General features: G+C 45.9%; 1 protein-coding gene across 1 annotated transcript in view; it reads right to left on the bottom strand.

Moving 5' to 3' along the window:
* LOC112072373 (procollagen-lysine,2-oxoglutarate 5-dioxygenase 2-like) overlaps positions 1–12229 on the bottom strand; it is a 62328-nt gene extending 50099 nt beyond the window's left edge. The window contains 3 exon segments of the mRNA XM_070439775.1: positions 5993–6090; positions 10273–10336; positions 12164–12229. Of these exon segments, the coding sequence (XP_070295876.1) occupies positions 5993–6090; positions 10273–10336; positions 12164–12229 (228 nt within the window).
* Positions 12230–15665: the final 3436 nt, after the last annotated feature.

Raw genomic sequence — 15665 nt, 5'->3', positions numbered from 1 at the left:
TGTCTCACAGAGAACGCCGCCAGCTCTCTCATAGTTCCAGAGAGTTTTGGGAGATGTTAGCGTTCCCCATGATAGTTTCAAACATCTGGAAATGAAAGTATAAGAACAATAGATCATGAAATCACAAACGGCCATTGTCATGGCTATCCTCTCCTTCTCTTCCCTCCTCTCTTCCCGCTTCCTTCTCTTATCCTTCTCCTTCTCTCCTCCTTCTCTTATCCCCCATTGTCATGCCTTCCTCTCCTTCCTTCCTCTTCTCTCACTTCCCGCTCCTTTCTCTATGCTCTCCTTCTCTTGCCCTCCTTCTCTTATTCCAATTGTCATGCTATCCCTCCCTGTTCTCTTCCCGTCCTTCTCTTCCTCCTTTCCTCCCGCCCTTCTCTTACATCTGCCACTGTCTGTATCCTCTCACTCTCACCTCCGTTCCTCTCCTCTTTCTATCCTCTTCCTTCTCTTCCCTCCTTCTCCTCCCACTCCTTCTCTTCCTCCTTCATTCTCCTCGCCCTCCTCTTCCTACATAGCGCCTGTCACGTGCTCCTCCACCCTCTCCTTCTCTTCCCTCCTCTCGGTTTATCCTCTCCTTCTCTTAATCCTCTCTCTCTCTCCTCCTTCTCTTACCCTCTCCTCTCTTCACTCATTCCTTATCCTCTCCTTCTCTTACCCTCTCCTCTCTATCTTATACCTCTCACTTCTCATCCTCCCTGCTAACCTCCCTCTACTCCCCAGCTTCACCATTCTTTATCGCATCTCGCCATTGCTCTTTCTTCCATCTACTTCCTCCTTCTCTTTCCTACCATTCTCTTCACCTCCTCCCTCTCTTCTACCACGTCCTATCTCTTTACTCCTACTACTTCATTGACGTTTCCCTCCTCTGCGTACCACTTACATCTACCTTCTCTTATACGCCTCCGTCTCCTTCTCTTACGCCTCTCGCTTCTCTTACTGATACCACGTCCAGCTTCTGCCTTCCATCAGCTCCCTGATTCCTCCTTCCTATCATCCTCTCCTTTCTCGCTCGGTCCTCCCTCCGCTCTTCTTTATCCTCTCCTCTCTTCCCTCCTGTCTTAATCCATCACTCGCTATCTCTCTTCCCTCCTTCTTTTAAATCCACTCCTTCTCTTCGACCCTGCCTTCTTCTTAAACCTCCTTCTTTACACCTCTCCTTCTCTTACCCCTTCACTGTCCTTACTTCCTCTCCTTCTCCTCCGATCTTCTCTTACCCTTCTCCCTCCTTCTCCTCCTTCCGCTCCTTCTCCTCTCCCCTCCTTGCTCTTATCCTTCTCCTTCTCTTCCCTCCTTCTCTTACTCCTTCCTTCTCTTCCCTCCTTCTCTTTATCCATCCTTTTCTTCCTCCTCTCCTTATTCTCTCCTTTCTTACCCTCTCTTCTCTTACCCTCTTCCTCTGCTCTATGACCCTCTCCTTATCTTACCCTCTCCTTCTCCCTCCCGCTCCTTCTCTTATCCTCTCCTTCTCTTACCCCTTTCTCCTTCTCTCCCGCTCCTTTCTTATCATCTCCTTCTCTTATCCTCTCCTTCTCTTATCCTCTCATTCTCTTCCCTCCTTCTCTTATCCCTCCTTCTCTTAGCCTCTCCTTCTCTTATCCTCTCCTTCTCTTCCCTCCTTATCTTATCCTCTCCCTTCTCTTCCCTCCTTCTTTCTTTCCTCCCTCTCTTCCCTCCTTCTCTTCCCTCCTTCTCTTATACTCTCCTTCTTCTTCCCTTCCTTCTCTTATCCCCATTGTCATTGCTATCCTCTCCTTCTCTTCCCTCCTTCTCTATATCCTCTCCTTCTCTTCCCTCCTTCTTCTTATCCTCCCTTCTCGGCTCCTTCTCTCTATCTCCTCCTTCTTCTTCCTCTCTCTCTCTTATTCCTCCTCTTCTCTCTCTCCTCCCTTCTCTTATCCTCTCATGCTATTGTTGATTTGTCCTTTTGCAACAAAGTTCATATAGTATTAAGAGAACAGTATATTCCACAGGCGTGTTGTGTGGTAGTTCTGTGTTTACTAGTGATTTACTGTGGTAGTAAGTTCAATAGGTCAGCATCCAAACTGCCACTCTATTCCTACACAGTACACTACTTCTGAGCAGAGCACCGTAGGGTCTGTAGGAATGTCCGTCTGGACTGAGAGGTCACAGGACAGGGTCACAGGAGAGGAGTAATTATTCTCCCTTCTGAAGTCAATCACGAGCAGCTAGGAGTCATATTGTAATGATAGATCACTAGCAGCTAGGCAGTCATATTGTTATAGATGGATCACTAGCAGCTAGGCAGGTCATATTGTATAGATAGATAACTAGCAGCTAGGCAGGTCATATTGTCATAGATAGTATCACTTAGCAGCTAGGCAGGTCATAACTGTATAGATAGATAACTAGCAGCTAGCAGGTCATATGTATAGATAGATCACTAGCAGCTAGGGCAGGTCATATGTATAGATTAGATAACTAGCAGCTAGGCAGGTCATACTGTATAGATAGATAACTAGCAGCTAGGCAGGTCAATATTGGTATAGATAGATCACTAAGCAGCTAGGCAGGTCATACTGTATAGATTAGATCACTAGCAGCTAGGGCAGGTCATATGTATAGATAGAGATCACTAGCAGCTAGGCAGGTCATACTGTATAGATAGATAACTAGCAGCTAGGCAGGTCATACTGTATAGATAGATCACTAGCCAGCTAGGCAGGTCATACTGTTATAGATGGATCACTAGCAGCTAGGGTAGGTCATACTGTATAGATAGATAATAGCAGCTAGGCAGGTCATACTGTATAGATAGATCACTAGCACTAGGCAGGTCATATTGTATAGATAGATCACTAGCAGCTAGGCAGGACTTACTGTATAGATAGATCCACTAGCAGCTAGGCAGGTCATATTGTATAGATAGATCACTAGCAGCTAGGCAGGTCATACTGTATAGATAGATCACTAGTAGCTAGGCAGGTCATATTGTATAGATAGGATAACTAGCAGCTAAGCAGGTTTAGCTTCAGTGTATTCAACATGTTTCTATAGGAGCTAACGTAAGGGAAAATAAATAAACATAATTATGGGTTGTATTTACAATGACATTGTTGGAGAGGAGAAGAGAGGAGGAAAGGAAGAGAGGATAAGAGAAGGAGGTAAGAGAAGGAAGAGGATAAGGAAGGAGGAGAGAAGGAGGGAGAGAAGGAGGAGAAAGGAGGAGGAAGGGGGAAAGGAGAGGAATAGAAGGAGAGGGAAGAGAAGAGAGGAGAAGAGGAGGAGGAGAGGGGGAAAGGAGAGGAAGAGAAGGAGAGGAGAAGAGGAGGAGAGGGAAGAGGAGGAGAGGGAAGAGGAGGAATTAAGCCTTAAATATACCCTTCCTAAAGGGAGTGTATTATTCTGCCTACTCACTAGTGTCTATCTGACAGCAGTTTGAACCCCAGAGTGCAAATTCATCATCATACAATCATAGATATCCCAGAGCAAAACACACACACACGGGGAGCATTTTGACGACAGCACTAGTGTTGGGATCATTCTTGGCTTAAACAACAGATTATCTGGAGATGGTACATAATAGAACTGTTGGAGGTGAAGTGTGTGTGTGTGTGGTGTGTGTGTGTGGTATGTGTGTGTGTGTGTGTGTGTGTGTGTGTGTTGTGTGTTGTGTGTGTGGTGTGTGTGTGTGTGTGTGTGTGTGTGTGTGTACGAGCGTGTGTTTCTAATCATTGTAAGCCATGGATTCTCCGCTCTAACCGCCTGACGACAAACAACCACACAACAGATGTCTTTCAGATGCAACTAAAGCTAGACTTTATTGAACCAGATAAACTTGTGTTAATCCTTGCCGTTAACTTTTGACAGGTTGTTAAGATAGTCCATTAACCAGGCCTTAACCTGACCTTAATAACTCACTGTTCTCAAAAGCTACTTTTTTATTTATTTGACCTTTATTTAACTAGGCAAGTCAGTTAAGAAAAGTTCTTATTTACATTGACGGCTATGAACAGTGGGTTAACTGCCTTTTTCAGGGGCAGAACGACAGATTTTTACCTTGTCAGCTCAGTGATTCGGATCTTGCAACCTTTCGATCTTGCCAACCTTTCAGTTACAAGTCCAACGCTCTAACCACTAGGCTACCTGCCGCACCCCTCCGTTCGTCACGGCTGCTGTACAATTATAAGGTTCTGTATTGATGACACGTCTGCCCAGGCTGGCATGCACTTCATCAGGCCCGTACCAATAGAGAGTCAATGTGAGGGGAACAAGGTAATTGAGGTAGATATCTACATAGGTAGGATAAAGTGATCAGTCTAAAGAATTAGTGCAAAAAGAGTCAATGCATATAGGTAAATAGGTTAACCAATAGCTACGCAGACTATTTAGCAGTCTTATAGCTTGGGTAGAGATGTTCTGGGTTCTGCTGTTCCAGACTCGGTGCAAGCCCCAGGAGAATGATTACTGTCAGCTGTGAGGAAAGACTAGGAGGTATAGAAGAGTCTCCCAGGAGAATGATTTCTGAATTTACCAGACATCCTGCTATGGACTCCACTGACCCAGTGTTATAAGTACTAGGGGGTGACAGGGAAGGGATACGGGGGGGAACGAGGGGGAGGGTGGGGGGGATGGACGGGGAGAAGGGGGGGCGGGGGGGGGACGGGAAGGGGGGGATGGAGCGCGGGGGGGGGAGGGGGAGGAGGGAGAAGGGGGGATGGACGGTATGGAGGGAGGGGGAGAAGGGGGGGATGGAATGGATTGGGAGGGAGGGAGAAGGGGATGGACGGAGGAGAAGGGGGCGGGACAGAGGGAGGGAGGGAGAAGGGGGGATGGGAAGAGGGAGGAGGGGAGGGGGGAGGGAGGAGGGAGGGAGAGGAGGGAGGGAGGGAGGGAGGGAGGGAGGAGGGAGGGAGGAGGGAGAGAGGGGGTATGGACGGACGGAGGGAGGGAGAAGGGGGGATGGACGGGGGAGGGATGGAGGAGGAGAGGGGCGCGAGGGAGGGAGAAGGCGGGGATGGACAGAGGGCAGAGGAGGGAGGAGGAGGAGGAGGGGGGATGGACGGATGGAGGAGGGAGAAAGGAGGGAGGAGGAGGGGGGAGGAGAAGGGGGGATGGACGGATGGGGGGAGGGGAGAGAGGGAGGAGGGAGGAGGGAGAAGGGGTGGAGGCAGAGGGAGGGAGGGAGGGAGAAAGGGGGATGGACCAGAGGGAAGGAGGGGAGAAGGAATGGACGGATGGAGGAGGGAGAAGGGGGATGGATGGATGGAGGACTGGAGAAGGGGGGATGGATGGATGAGGGACTGGAGAAGGGGGGATGGACGGAGGAGGAGGGAGAAGGGGGAGTGGACGGAGGGAGGAGAAGGGGGGGGACGGAGAGGGAGAGAAAGGGGGTGGACAGAGGGAGAGATGGATGAGGAGGAGGAGAGGTTAAATTGAGAGAGGGGTGGAGAGGAGAGAGAGAGGGTTGGATGGATGGAAGGGAGGGGGAAGAGGGAGGATGTGATTCAAGAGGATGTAGTGAGAAGAAGGTGAGTAGGATGGGGAGGGAGAGGGATGTAGTGACGGAGGAGAGGGATGTAGTGAGAGAAGGGAGTGAGGAGGTAGAGATGAGGAGGGAGTGACACCAAATGTTGGCTGGATTCCATTGAAGTTCCCCCGCACAACCAGAGTTCTTAAAGAGTCCCAATCATTCCTCCAACGCTAGCAATCCTGCAGAAGTCCCTCTATCGAGATGTTCAGCACAGCTATTGGACAGGAACTCAGAAAAGTTGGTCTGACCTCCACAAGCCCTTCCAGGCAGCCCGGGGATGGGGGGGGGGTGCATTCTTATCATTTCTAACCAAATTAAGCAAAGTGAAACACTGACAGTAAATTCACACAAGGCTTGGTTTTGTTTCTCCAGAAATCAGTGATCATAAAGTTTTCTGACATGGGGGTCATGGATCCTGTACTTCAGACCACATGGACAGTGGATTAAACCGTTTACGATTCCAGCATGTTCAAACATTAATAATGTCTTACTCACTTTGGTGTTGGCGTTTCCATGGACGACCACTGGCAGTGTGTCGTACACGGTGTTTCTGACTCGTACTCTCTCCGTTCCAAACTTCAGAAGAACTTCGTCTTTATGGAGAGACAGAAGAACAGGGTGTATTATGCTGGCTACTGGGGTAGGGCCTTACCGTATCTAAACATAATCCCAACCCTTTATTTATCTGGCTGTCACAAGGCTGGCTGTCACAAGGCTCTGTCTGGATTCTGTCTGGCTCTTTGGCTCTTTGGCAAAATAAACAGTCACAGGCAAAAACAGAACTCAGTAGCTGTCTATTAAATGTAGTCTCTCTCTGTGAATAAGGTCGTGAAAATGATAAAAGTTGTTTTTACAGATTGGTACAATTCCAAAATCTATAAATAGTTTTCCTGAGTTTTATTTTCATCAGCTGGAGATAAGACACCGAGACTCTGGGAAGCGGTTTAGGGGATAGAGGGGTAAAACGAGCCAAAGTGGTAGTTGAGCCACCCATTGTTTAAAGGAAACCACACACWACATGTATAATTTGACCAAATATTTAGGAAGAGGTCATCGTTTCATGAGGTCTGTGAAGGAGAAAACCACATGGAAAAAGTTGTAAGCTAAAAAAAAAAAAAWAGATTTTCACCAAGCCAAATGAGTGCATTCGGAAAGTATTCAGACCCCTTGACTTAATACGCATTTTGTTGTTACCTCCTTATTCTAAAATGGATTAAATAGTTTTTCCTCCTCATCAATCTACACACAATACCCCATAATGACATCACAATACCCCAAAATGACAAAGCAAAAAACGTTTTTATACATTTTTGCAATTTTATAAAAATAAAAAAAATACACCTTTGGCAGCGATTACAGCCTCGAGTCTTCTTGGGTATGATGCTACAAACTTGGCACACCTGCATTTGGGGAGTTTCTCCCATTCTTCTCTGCAGATCCTCTCAAGCTCTGTCAGGTTGTATGGGGAGCATTGCTGCACAGCTATTTTCAGGTCTCTCCAGAGATGTTCGATCGGGTTCAAGTCCGGGCTCTGGATGGGCCACTCAAGGACATTCAGAGACTTGTCCCGAAGCCATTCCTGCGTTGTCTTGGCTGTGTGCTTAGGGTCATTGTCCTGTTGGAAGGTGAAACTTTGCCCCAGGCTGAGGTCCTTAGCACTTGAAAGCAGGTTTTTATCAAGGATCTCTCTGTACTTCGATCTGTTCATCTTTCGCTCAATTCTGACTAGTCTCCAAGTCCCTGCCGCTGAAAAAACATTGCCACAGCATGACTCTGCCACCACCATGATTCACTGTAGGGATGGTGCCTGGTTCCCTCCAGATATGTGATGCTTGGCATTCAGGACAAAGAGTTCATGATCTGAGAGTCCTTTTAGGTGCCTTTTGGCAAACTCCAAGCGGGCTGTCATGTGCCTTTTACTGAGGAGTGGCTTCCATCTGGCCACTCTACCATAAAGGCCTGATTGGTGGAGTGCTGCAGGGACGGTTGTCCTTCTGGAAGGTTCTCCAATCTCCACAGAGAAACTCTGGATCTCTGCCAGAGTGACATTCGCAGGGCAGCCAGCTCTAGGAAGAGTCTTGGTGGTTCCAAACTTCTTCCATTTAAGAATGATGGAGGCCACTGTGTTCTTGGGGACCTTCAATGGTGCAGAAATGTTTTGGTACCCTTCCCAAGATCTATGGCTCTACACAATCCTGTCTCGGAGCTCTACGGACAATTCTTTCGACCTCATGGCTTGGTTTTTGCTCTGACATGCACTGTCAACGGTGGGACCTTCTATAGACAGGTGTGTGCCTTTCCAAAACATGTCCAATCAGTTGAATTTACCACAGGTGGACTCCAATTAAGTTGTAGAAACATCTCAAGGATGATCAATGGAAACAGGAAGCACCTGAGCTCCATTTCGAGTGGCATAGCAAAGGGTCTGAATACTTATGTAAAATAAGGTATTTCTTTTATTTATTATTATTACATTTGCTAAAAATTTTTTTTTTTTACTGATTTCACCTTGTCATTATGGGGTATTGTGTGTAGATTGATCAGAAATAAATATAAATGTAATCAATTTTAGGCTTTAATTTCAATTAGGCTTTAATTTAACAAAATGTGGAAAAAGTCACAGCACCTGAATACTTTCTGAATGCACTGTGTAAAAGGTTTTATCATGCTTGTTTTTTACCAAAGTCAAATATTTTGTAAATCAGTTGGGGTCTCCATAACCTACAATAGGAGGTTGTAAACCATGACAGGTCATCCTTGTAGCTGTGTGGGCTAATAGAAGCTGTTTTTCAGTCTATCTCAAGGGCATCAGACTGTTAAACAGACATCACTAACATCTGCTAACCATGTGTATGTGACAAATAAATTGGGGTAAGTGGAGCCAATGGCATGCAGTAAGTGGAGCCAATGGCCACGGGGTAAGTTGAGCCAATGGCCACGGGGTAAGTTGAGCCAATGGCCACGGGGTAAGTGGAGTCAATGGCCATGGAGTAAGTTGAGCCAATGGCCACGGGGTAAGTGGAGCCAATGGCCACGGGGTAAGTTGAGCCAATGGTCACGGGGTAAGCTGGAGCCAATGGCCATGAGTAAAGTTTGAAAACAATGGCCATGGAGTAAGTTAGGCCAAAATTTGGCCATAGGGTACACGTTTGAACCATATGGCACGGGGGTAGAGTTGAGGACCAGAATGGCCCACCGGGGTAAAGTTGAGCCCAATGGGCCGAATGCCGGGGTCAGTGGAGCCGAATGTGAGCCACGGCGCCCGATATAGTTCGAAAGGACCATGCCCCCGGGGTAAATTAAACCAAATGGCCACGGGAGTGGAAGTGAGCCAATGCCCAATGGGGTAAAGATTGAAGTCAGAATGGGGCCATGGAGTAAAGTTGAACCAATGGCCATAGGAGTAAGTGGAGGCCAGATGGCCGTCTGCGGGAGTAAATGGAGAGCCAATATGGCCAATGCGGGTAAAATTGATGCCAATGGCCACGCGGGGTAAGGTGGAGCCAATGGCCACGAAGGTAAGTTGAGCCAATGGCATGCAACCACGGGAAGTGGAGCCAATAGGCCATGGGGCTAAATTGAGCGCAAATGCCAGCGGTAGGTGGTCCTGGCTAGTACGATCCACATGGCCATGGAGTAGTGCTGAAAGCATTGGAGCTGATATGTGCGCCATGGCACGTAGGTTGACGCGAACCGAGGGTGTAAGCGCAGCCTTGGCAGGTAAGTGTGAGATGCCCAGATGCCTGGCGCAGAAGCACGGGTGTTGGGTGAGCCAGATGGCCCACGGGGGGGTAAGTGGAGCCAATGGCCACGGTGGTAAGCTATAAGAGAGCCGAATGGCCACGGTGTAACGTCGAGCCCAACTCGGCCAACGTATAGTTACCATATGGGCGATCGGGGTAGATGTGAGACCAAATGGCCACGGAGGTATAATTGAGCCCAGGCGCCACGGGAGAGTTGGGCCAATGGCCACGGGGTAAATTGAGCCAATGGCCAACATACCCCATACAAATKATGATTACATTCTGTCAGTTTTATGCATGATATGATATGCATGTTGCAATGTGTCACGTATATGAACTCAAGATGGAGCATATGTATTGGTACAGAGCAGACATCATCGTAAGTTGAGCCAACGGCCTTGGGGCAGACATCATCATGCCCCGCGTATACAAACGTAAAACAAGGAGCTTTGTGAAGAGAGGCTGTGACAGAGCAGCAGAGGAACACAAGATCTGATGACATGGAGTCTGAGCTTGATAAACATATCAAAAAATCTCCCAGACCAGTTTCATGAGCTTACTAACGTCAAATGCAGATAACTTGTCTACGAATTGGCACATCAAAATAACATCCCTGTCCGAGACAACTGGACAAGAAATGGAAGGTTAAGTGATATTGAACAGAGAGATCTACATCAGAATGTAGGCATACATTTAAGATATACAATATAGCACACCCCCATTCCATGAATTAAACTTTATCCTGCCAGCACCATCACAAGACACCATCACCCACTTACCCAGTGATGGCTCAACTTACCCGGTCCCTGTTCTAAACGTACCCCATACCCGGGTTGTGTTGTGCCAAGAAACAAAACTGTTATGTTTAAATGAATTCTGATTATTTCCAGGGATAACACAACATCATGAAATATATGTAGATATCACTGTTAGAAAGAACACAATTTTTCCCTTGACGGAGCGATGCTGAACATAAAACACGGCACAACATACCCCATTCTCCCCTAATAAAGGCTTGCTGTGGTAACTCACCGATTGCTCCGTTTAAATTCTGGAAAATCTGAGACTTGTGGTCCAAACTCATGTTCAAACTCTCCTGAAAAAAAACCCATAAAGAACATTTAAATAAAAAATGATAAATGAAAACATCAGGTTATTTTAAATCGGTTTGTCTTCTGGGATGTGATGTGTTTTCAGGCATTTTATGAGGACATGTGATGGGATAACAACCCTGGTTAGACTCCCAGTTATCATGACTCTATGATAACTGAGAGTCTAACCCTCTGTAAACAGTACTTACAGCACTTACCCTCTGTAAAGGCTCCCGCTATGTCTATATACCGAGCACATTCCTTAATATCAGTCCAAGATATCGTATTTCCAGTTCATGCTTCAACAACCAACTTTATCAAGGAGGTTTTAAAAAATTGTTTCTGTGTGACTCAACAGTCCTTGATGTACACTAAGGCATAGTTGGCAGAATAGATGGATGCCTTTCAATGCATGATTAATATAATTCACCAATATATTTCTTGGCAGTCCCTAAAACATATTGCTATCAGGTTGTAAATCATAACTTGTTTTGCTGCCTCAACACATTCGTGATGAAATGGTTCACTTACAATTACTCAATATTTTTATGAACATGGACGACTTTAACTAAGGCTGTAAATGTCAATACAATCAGACTAGCAAGGGGGTGATGATCACACGTCAGTCATAACGTGGCTAACAGGCCCCGCGGGCCGAATAGGACACAAGCGAGTTTAAATGAGTCAACAGTTGATGCATCTACTTTAATGAAATTACAGCCTGATGCGCTAGTGTCAGTGAATTCAACATCAGTTGGGCTGTTTCAGTGTGTCCGGTTTACAGCRCGCAGCAGAGGGGATCACTCCTCTTTTCAGTTCSCTGCAGCTAGCGCCTAGAACCAGCTRCAAAAAMCACTCAAACTGGACAGTTTTATCTCTCTCTATTCATTCAAATTCTCAATCATGGACACTGTTACTGAAAGTTGTGGCTGCTTCACGTGATGTATTGTTGTCTCTACCTTCTTGCCCTTTGTGCTGTTGTCTGTGCCCAATAATGTTTATACCATGTTGTGTTGCTGCCATGTTGTTGTCATGTTGTGCTGCTACCATGCTGTGTTTTCATGTGTTGCTGCCTTGCTATGTTGTTGTCTTAGGTCTCTCTTTATGTTTTTCTCTTTAATCCCAGACCCCGTTCCCGCAGGAGGCCTTTTGGTAGGCCGTCATTGTAAATATGAATTTGTTCTGAACTGACTTGCCTAGTCCAATAAAGGTTAAATTAATTTAAATACAAAAAGTRTAAAGACGCATGCCACAGTCTTGCTAGGCTACGAAAATGCAAAATGACCTCCAGCAGGCCACAAATGTGCATGTGTCAGCATATGGTCTCACAAGGGGTCTGAGGATCTCATCTCGGTACCTAATTGCAGGTTCATGGGCTACCTCTGGCGAGCACATGGAGGGCTGTGCGGCCCCACAAAGAAATGCCACCCCACACCATGACTGACCCACCGCCAAACCGGTCATGCTGGAGGATGTTGCAGGCAGCAGAACGTTCTCCACGCGTCTCCAGACTCTGTCACGTCTGTCACATGTGCTCATGTGCTCAGTGTGAACCTGCTTTCATCTGTGAAGAGCACAGGGCGCCAATGGCGAATTTGCCAATCTTGGTGTTCTCTGGCAAATGCCAAACGTCCTGCACGGTGTTGGGCTGTAAGCACAACCCCCACCTGTGGACGTCGGGCCCTCATACCACCTCATGGAGTCTGTTTCTGACCGTTGAGCAACACATGCAACACCATGCACATTTGTGGCCTTTGCCTGGAAGTCATTTTGCCAGTGCTCCTGCCTTGCAAAAGTGCTTCGAGGTAGCGGTCCTGCTCTGGGTTGTTTGCCCTCCTACGGCCTTCCTCCACGTCTTCCTTGATGTACTTGGCCTGTCTCCTGGGTAGCGCCTCCATGCTCTGCGACACTCACGCTTGACAGACACAGCAAACCTTCTTGCCACAGCTCGCATTTGAGTTCCATTCCTGTGGATGAGCTGCACTACCTGAGCCACTTGTGTGGGTTGTAGACTCCGTCTCATGCTACCACTGAGTGAAACCACCGCCAGCATTCAAAGTGAGCCAAAAATCAACATCAGCCAGGAAGCATAGGACTGAGAAGTTGGTCTGTGGTCACCACCTGCAGTAACTCACTCCTTTATTGGGTCTTGGCACTTACATCTTGTCTTGCTATTGCCTATAATTTCCACCTTTTGTCTATTCCATTTCCACTAACAGCTCCAGCTGTCAGGAAATTTTAACTTCTGATTCAACTCAGTGGTTGGCTTCACTTAGACGTGGACAGTTTTGATTTCACAGAAGTGCTGCAATTTGTGCCACTTGTGAGTATCATCAGTTGTGTTGTTTAAGTCTCGTTCCCTTTACTAAGATTTTTTTGAACGCAGTGTTATATATTTACAGTTTGAAGTCGGAAGTTTCATAACACCTAGGTTTGGCAGTCATTCAAAACTCATTTTCAACCACTCCACAAAATTTCTTGTACACAACTATCCCAGACTTTTGCACCAAGACTCGGTTAAAGGGCGACATCTACTGTTCTGGCATGAACACATATATTTTTACTCACAATTGTTTCAACAGACAGATTTATTTCAACTGCTATAATTCCACTGTATTCACAATACATGACGTGGGTCAGAAGCTTTACATTACACTGAAGGTTGATGTGCATCTTTTACAGAGCTTGCCGGAAATACCAGGAAAATGATTTGTTATGACTTAGAAGGTTCTGATAGCCGCTCAATTACATCATTGTTAGAGTCATTGAGAGGATTGTACCTTGATGTATTTGTCAAAGGCCTACCTTAAAAAACTCAGTGCCTCTTGTTGCTTACATCATATGGGAAAATCAAAAGAAATCAGCCAAGAACCTCCAGAAAAGAAATTTGTTAGACTCCACAAACTCTTGCGTTCATCCGGAGACGCAAATTCCAAGCCTGAATTTTACCACATTATTCATCTACAAACAATAGCTACCTACACAGTTAAAACACCGAGGACCACGCAGCCGTCATACCCGCTCGAGAAGGACGACTGTGCTCTTGATCTCCTAGACATGAACGTACTTTGCGTGCCGAAAATGCTGCAAAATCAATCCCCAGAAACAACAAGCAAAGGACCATGGTGAAGATGGCTGGAAGGAAACAGGTACAAACATATCTATATCCACAGTAAACGAGTCCTTATGATCGATCATAGGCTTGAAAGGCCGCCCTCAGCAAGGAAGAAGCCACTTTACTCCAAAACCGCCATAAAAAAAGCCAAGACTACGGTTTGCAAACTGCACTGGGGACAAAGATTCGTACAAAAAATAGAACTCTTTGGCATAATGACCATTGTTGTGTTTGAAGGAAAAAGGGAGGCTTGCAAGCCGAAGAACACCATCTCAACCGTGAAGCAGTGGGGGTGGCAGCATCATGTTGTGGGGGTGCTTTGCTGCAGGAGGACTGCGTGCACTATCATAAAATAGATGCATCATGAGGCAGGAAATTATGTGGTGAATTTGATTAGAAGCAGATATCCTCAGACAGTCAGTCAGGAAGTTTAAAGCCTTGGTTCACAATGGGTCTTCCAAAATGGACCAATGACCCCAAGCATTACTTCCAAGTTTGTGGGGCAATGGGGCTTGAGGACAAACAAGTCAAGGTTATTGGAGTGGCCATTCACAAGGCCCTGACCTCAATCCTATAAGAAAATGTTGTGGGCAGAACTGAAAAAGCGTGTGCGAGCAAGGGAGTCCTACAAGACCTGACTTTCAGTTAGCACAAGCTCTGTCAGGAGGAATGGGCCAAAATTCACCCAACTTATTAATGGAAGCTTGTGGAATGCTACCCGAAACGTTTGACCCAAGTTAAACAATTTACAGGCAATGCTACCAAATACTAACAGAGTGTATGTAAACTTCTGACCCACTGGGAATGTGATGAAAGAAATAAAAGCTGAAATAAATCATTCTCTCTACTATTATTCTGACATTTCACATTCTTAAAATAAAGTGGTGATCCTAACTGACCTAAGACAGGGACTTTTTACTAGGATTAAATGTCAGGAATTGTGAAAAACTGAGTTTAAATGTATTTGGCTAAGGCGTATGTAAACTTCCGACTTCAACTGTACATTGTTTGAAGTACAATTGACCAACATAGGGTAGCTACCATAGTAGCTGGAAAACCTTGGTAGAGCATGGGTGGAATAGGCATTGTGGTGCTCATGTGAATTTCCATTCTCTTCAGACTAGTTTAAACATAGTTTTGTTGTTTTCCATGGTTTTAAAACCCGGAAGGTGATTTTCATGAAAGGTGCAAACAGCGGTCCGTTTTTAATAATGCCTGGTAGGCTACTTAGATATCATAGCGGAGCTGTGATTAATATGAGCAGCTGAAAATAAATATAACAGGACTTATTTCCCTCCACACATCAACCACTGTTTGAGAGGCTCCCATTGCCAGACAGGTGATTTTCTGTCCAAACTCTGTATGCCATGGGCTCTTCAACCTTGTTCCTGCAGCTAACCAGTGGGAAACCAAGTCAATTACGTTCAGGAACATTGATAGTAACATCTTTTAATAACAAAACATATTTCACTAAACTGTTGACAGCCYCTCTGAGTGCTCGAGAACGGAATAAAGGAGAGAGAGTACAAGTACAATTACAAATTCACTATAATTGTTAGCTAACAGTACGCCACCCTGCACAATCAATGAACCAAAAGCATGGCCTGGGGCTATACGTCCTCCCCCAGACTCATTGATAGACATCGTGGAGCGTAGCATAAGGTAACCAGTCCATCCAGTATGCATAATGATATATCCATAGTCAAAGGTGATTACTCAAATTAAATCAGTTTAGTTGTATGTTTCTCTGCCGTGCGTAATATGCAGTAGGCTATGTATTGTATAACGGCACAAGCATAATTTTAATTCAGTTCAGTTCAGTTCAGTTATTTTTGGCWTGGGCTCATAAGCCTTCGCTCCAACATGCATATGGGTGTTGTGAATGAATCGTCGCATTTGAAAGCGCTGTCCGTTTCGTTGTGTTTGGCTTTGAAACAACATTAAAACAACYGTGTTCTCCACTCTGTTTCAACCTGTTGTTAAACTTCTTACTTCAAATTGTTCATCACAGTGAAGTGAGTTTTAAAGGCACGATACTGCTTTGATGAAAGGTGTTTGATGTGATTTTGGACTGCATTTGCATTGATGTCAGAGTGGTTAGAGGAACAATAGAGCCCTGAGTACCAGGCCATAAGGACCTGATGAAGGGACAATAGAGCCCTGAGTACCAGGCCATTAGGACCTGATGGAGGGACAATAGAGCCCTGAGTACCAGGCCA

Source organism: Salvelinus sp. IW2-2015, unplaced genomic scaffold (genome assembly GCF_002910315.2).
Source record: "Salvelinus sp. IW2-2015 unplaced genomic scaffold, ASM291031v2 Un_scaffold1906, whole genome shotgun sequence".
In the NCBI taxonomy this organism is placed as follows: Eukaryota; Metazoa; Chordata; class Actinopteri; order Salmoniformes; family Salmonidae; genus Salvelinus; species Salvelinus sp. IW2-2015.
This window is presented reverse-complemented; position numbering and strand designations above follow the sequence as displayed.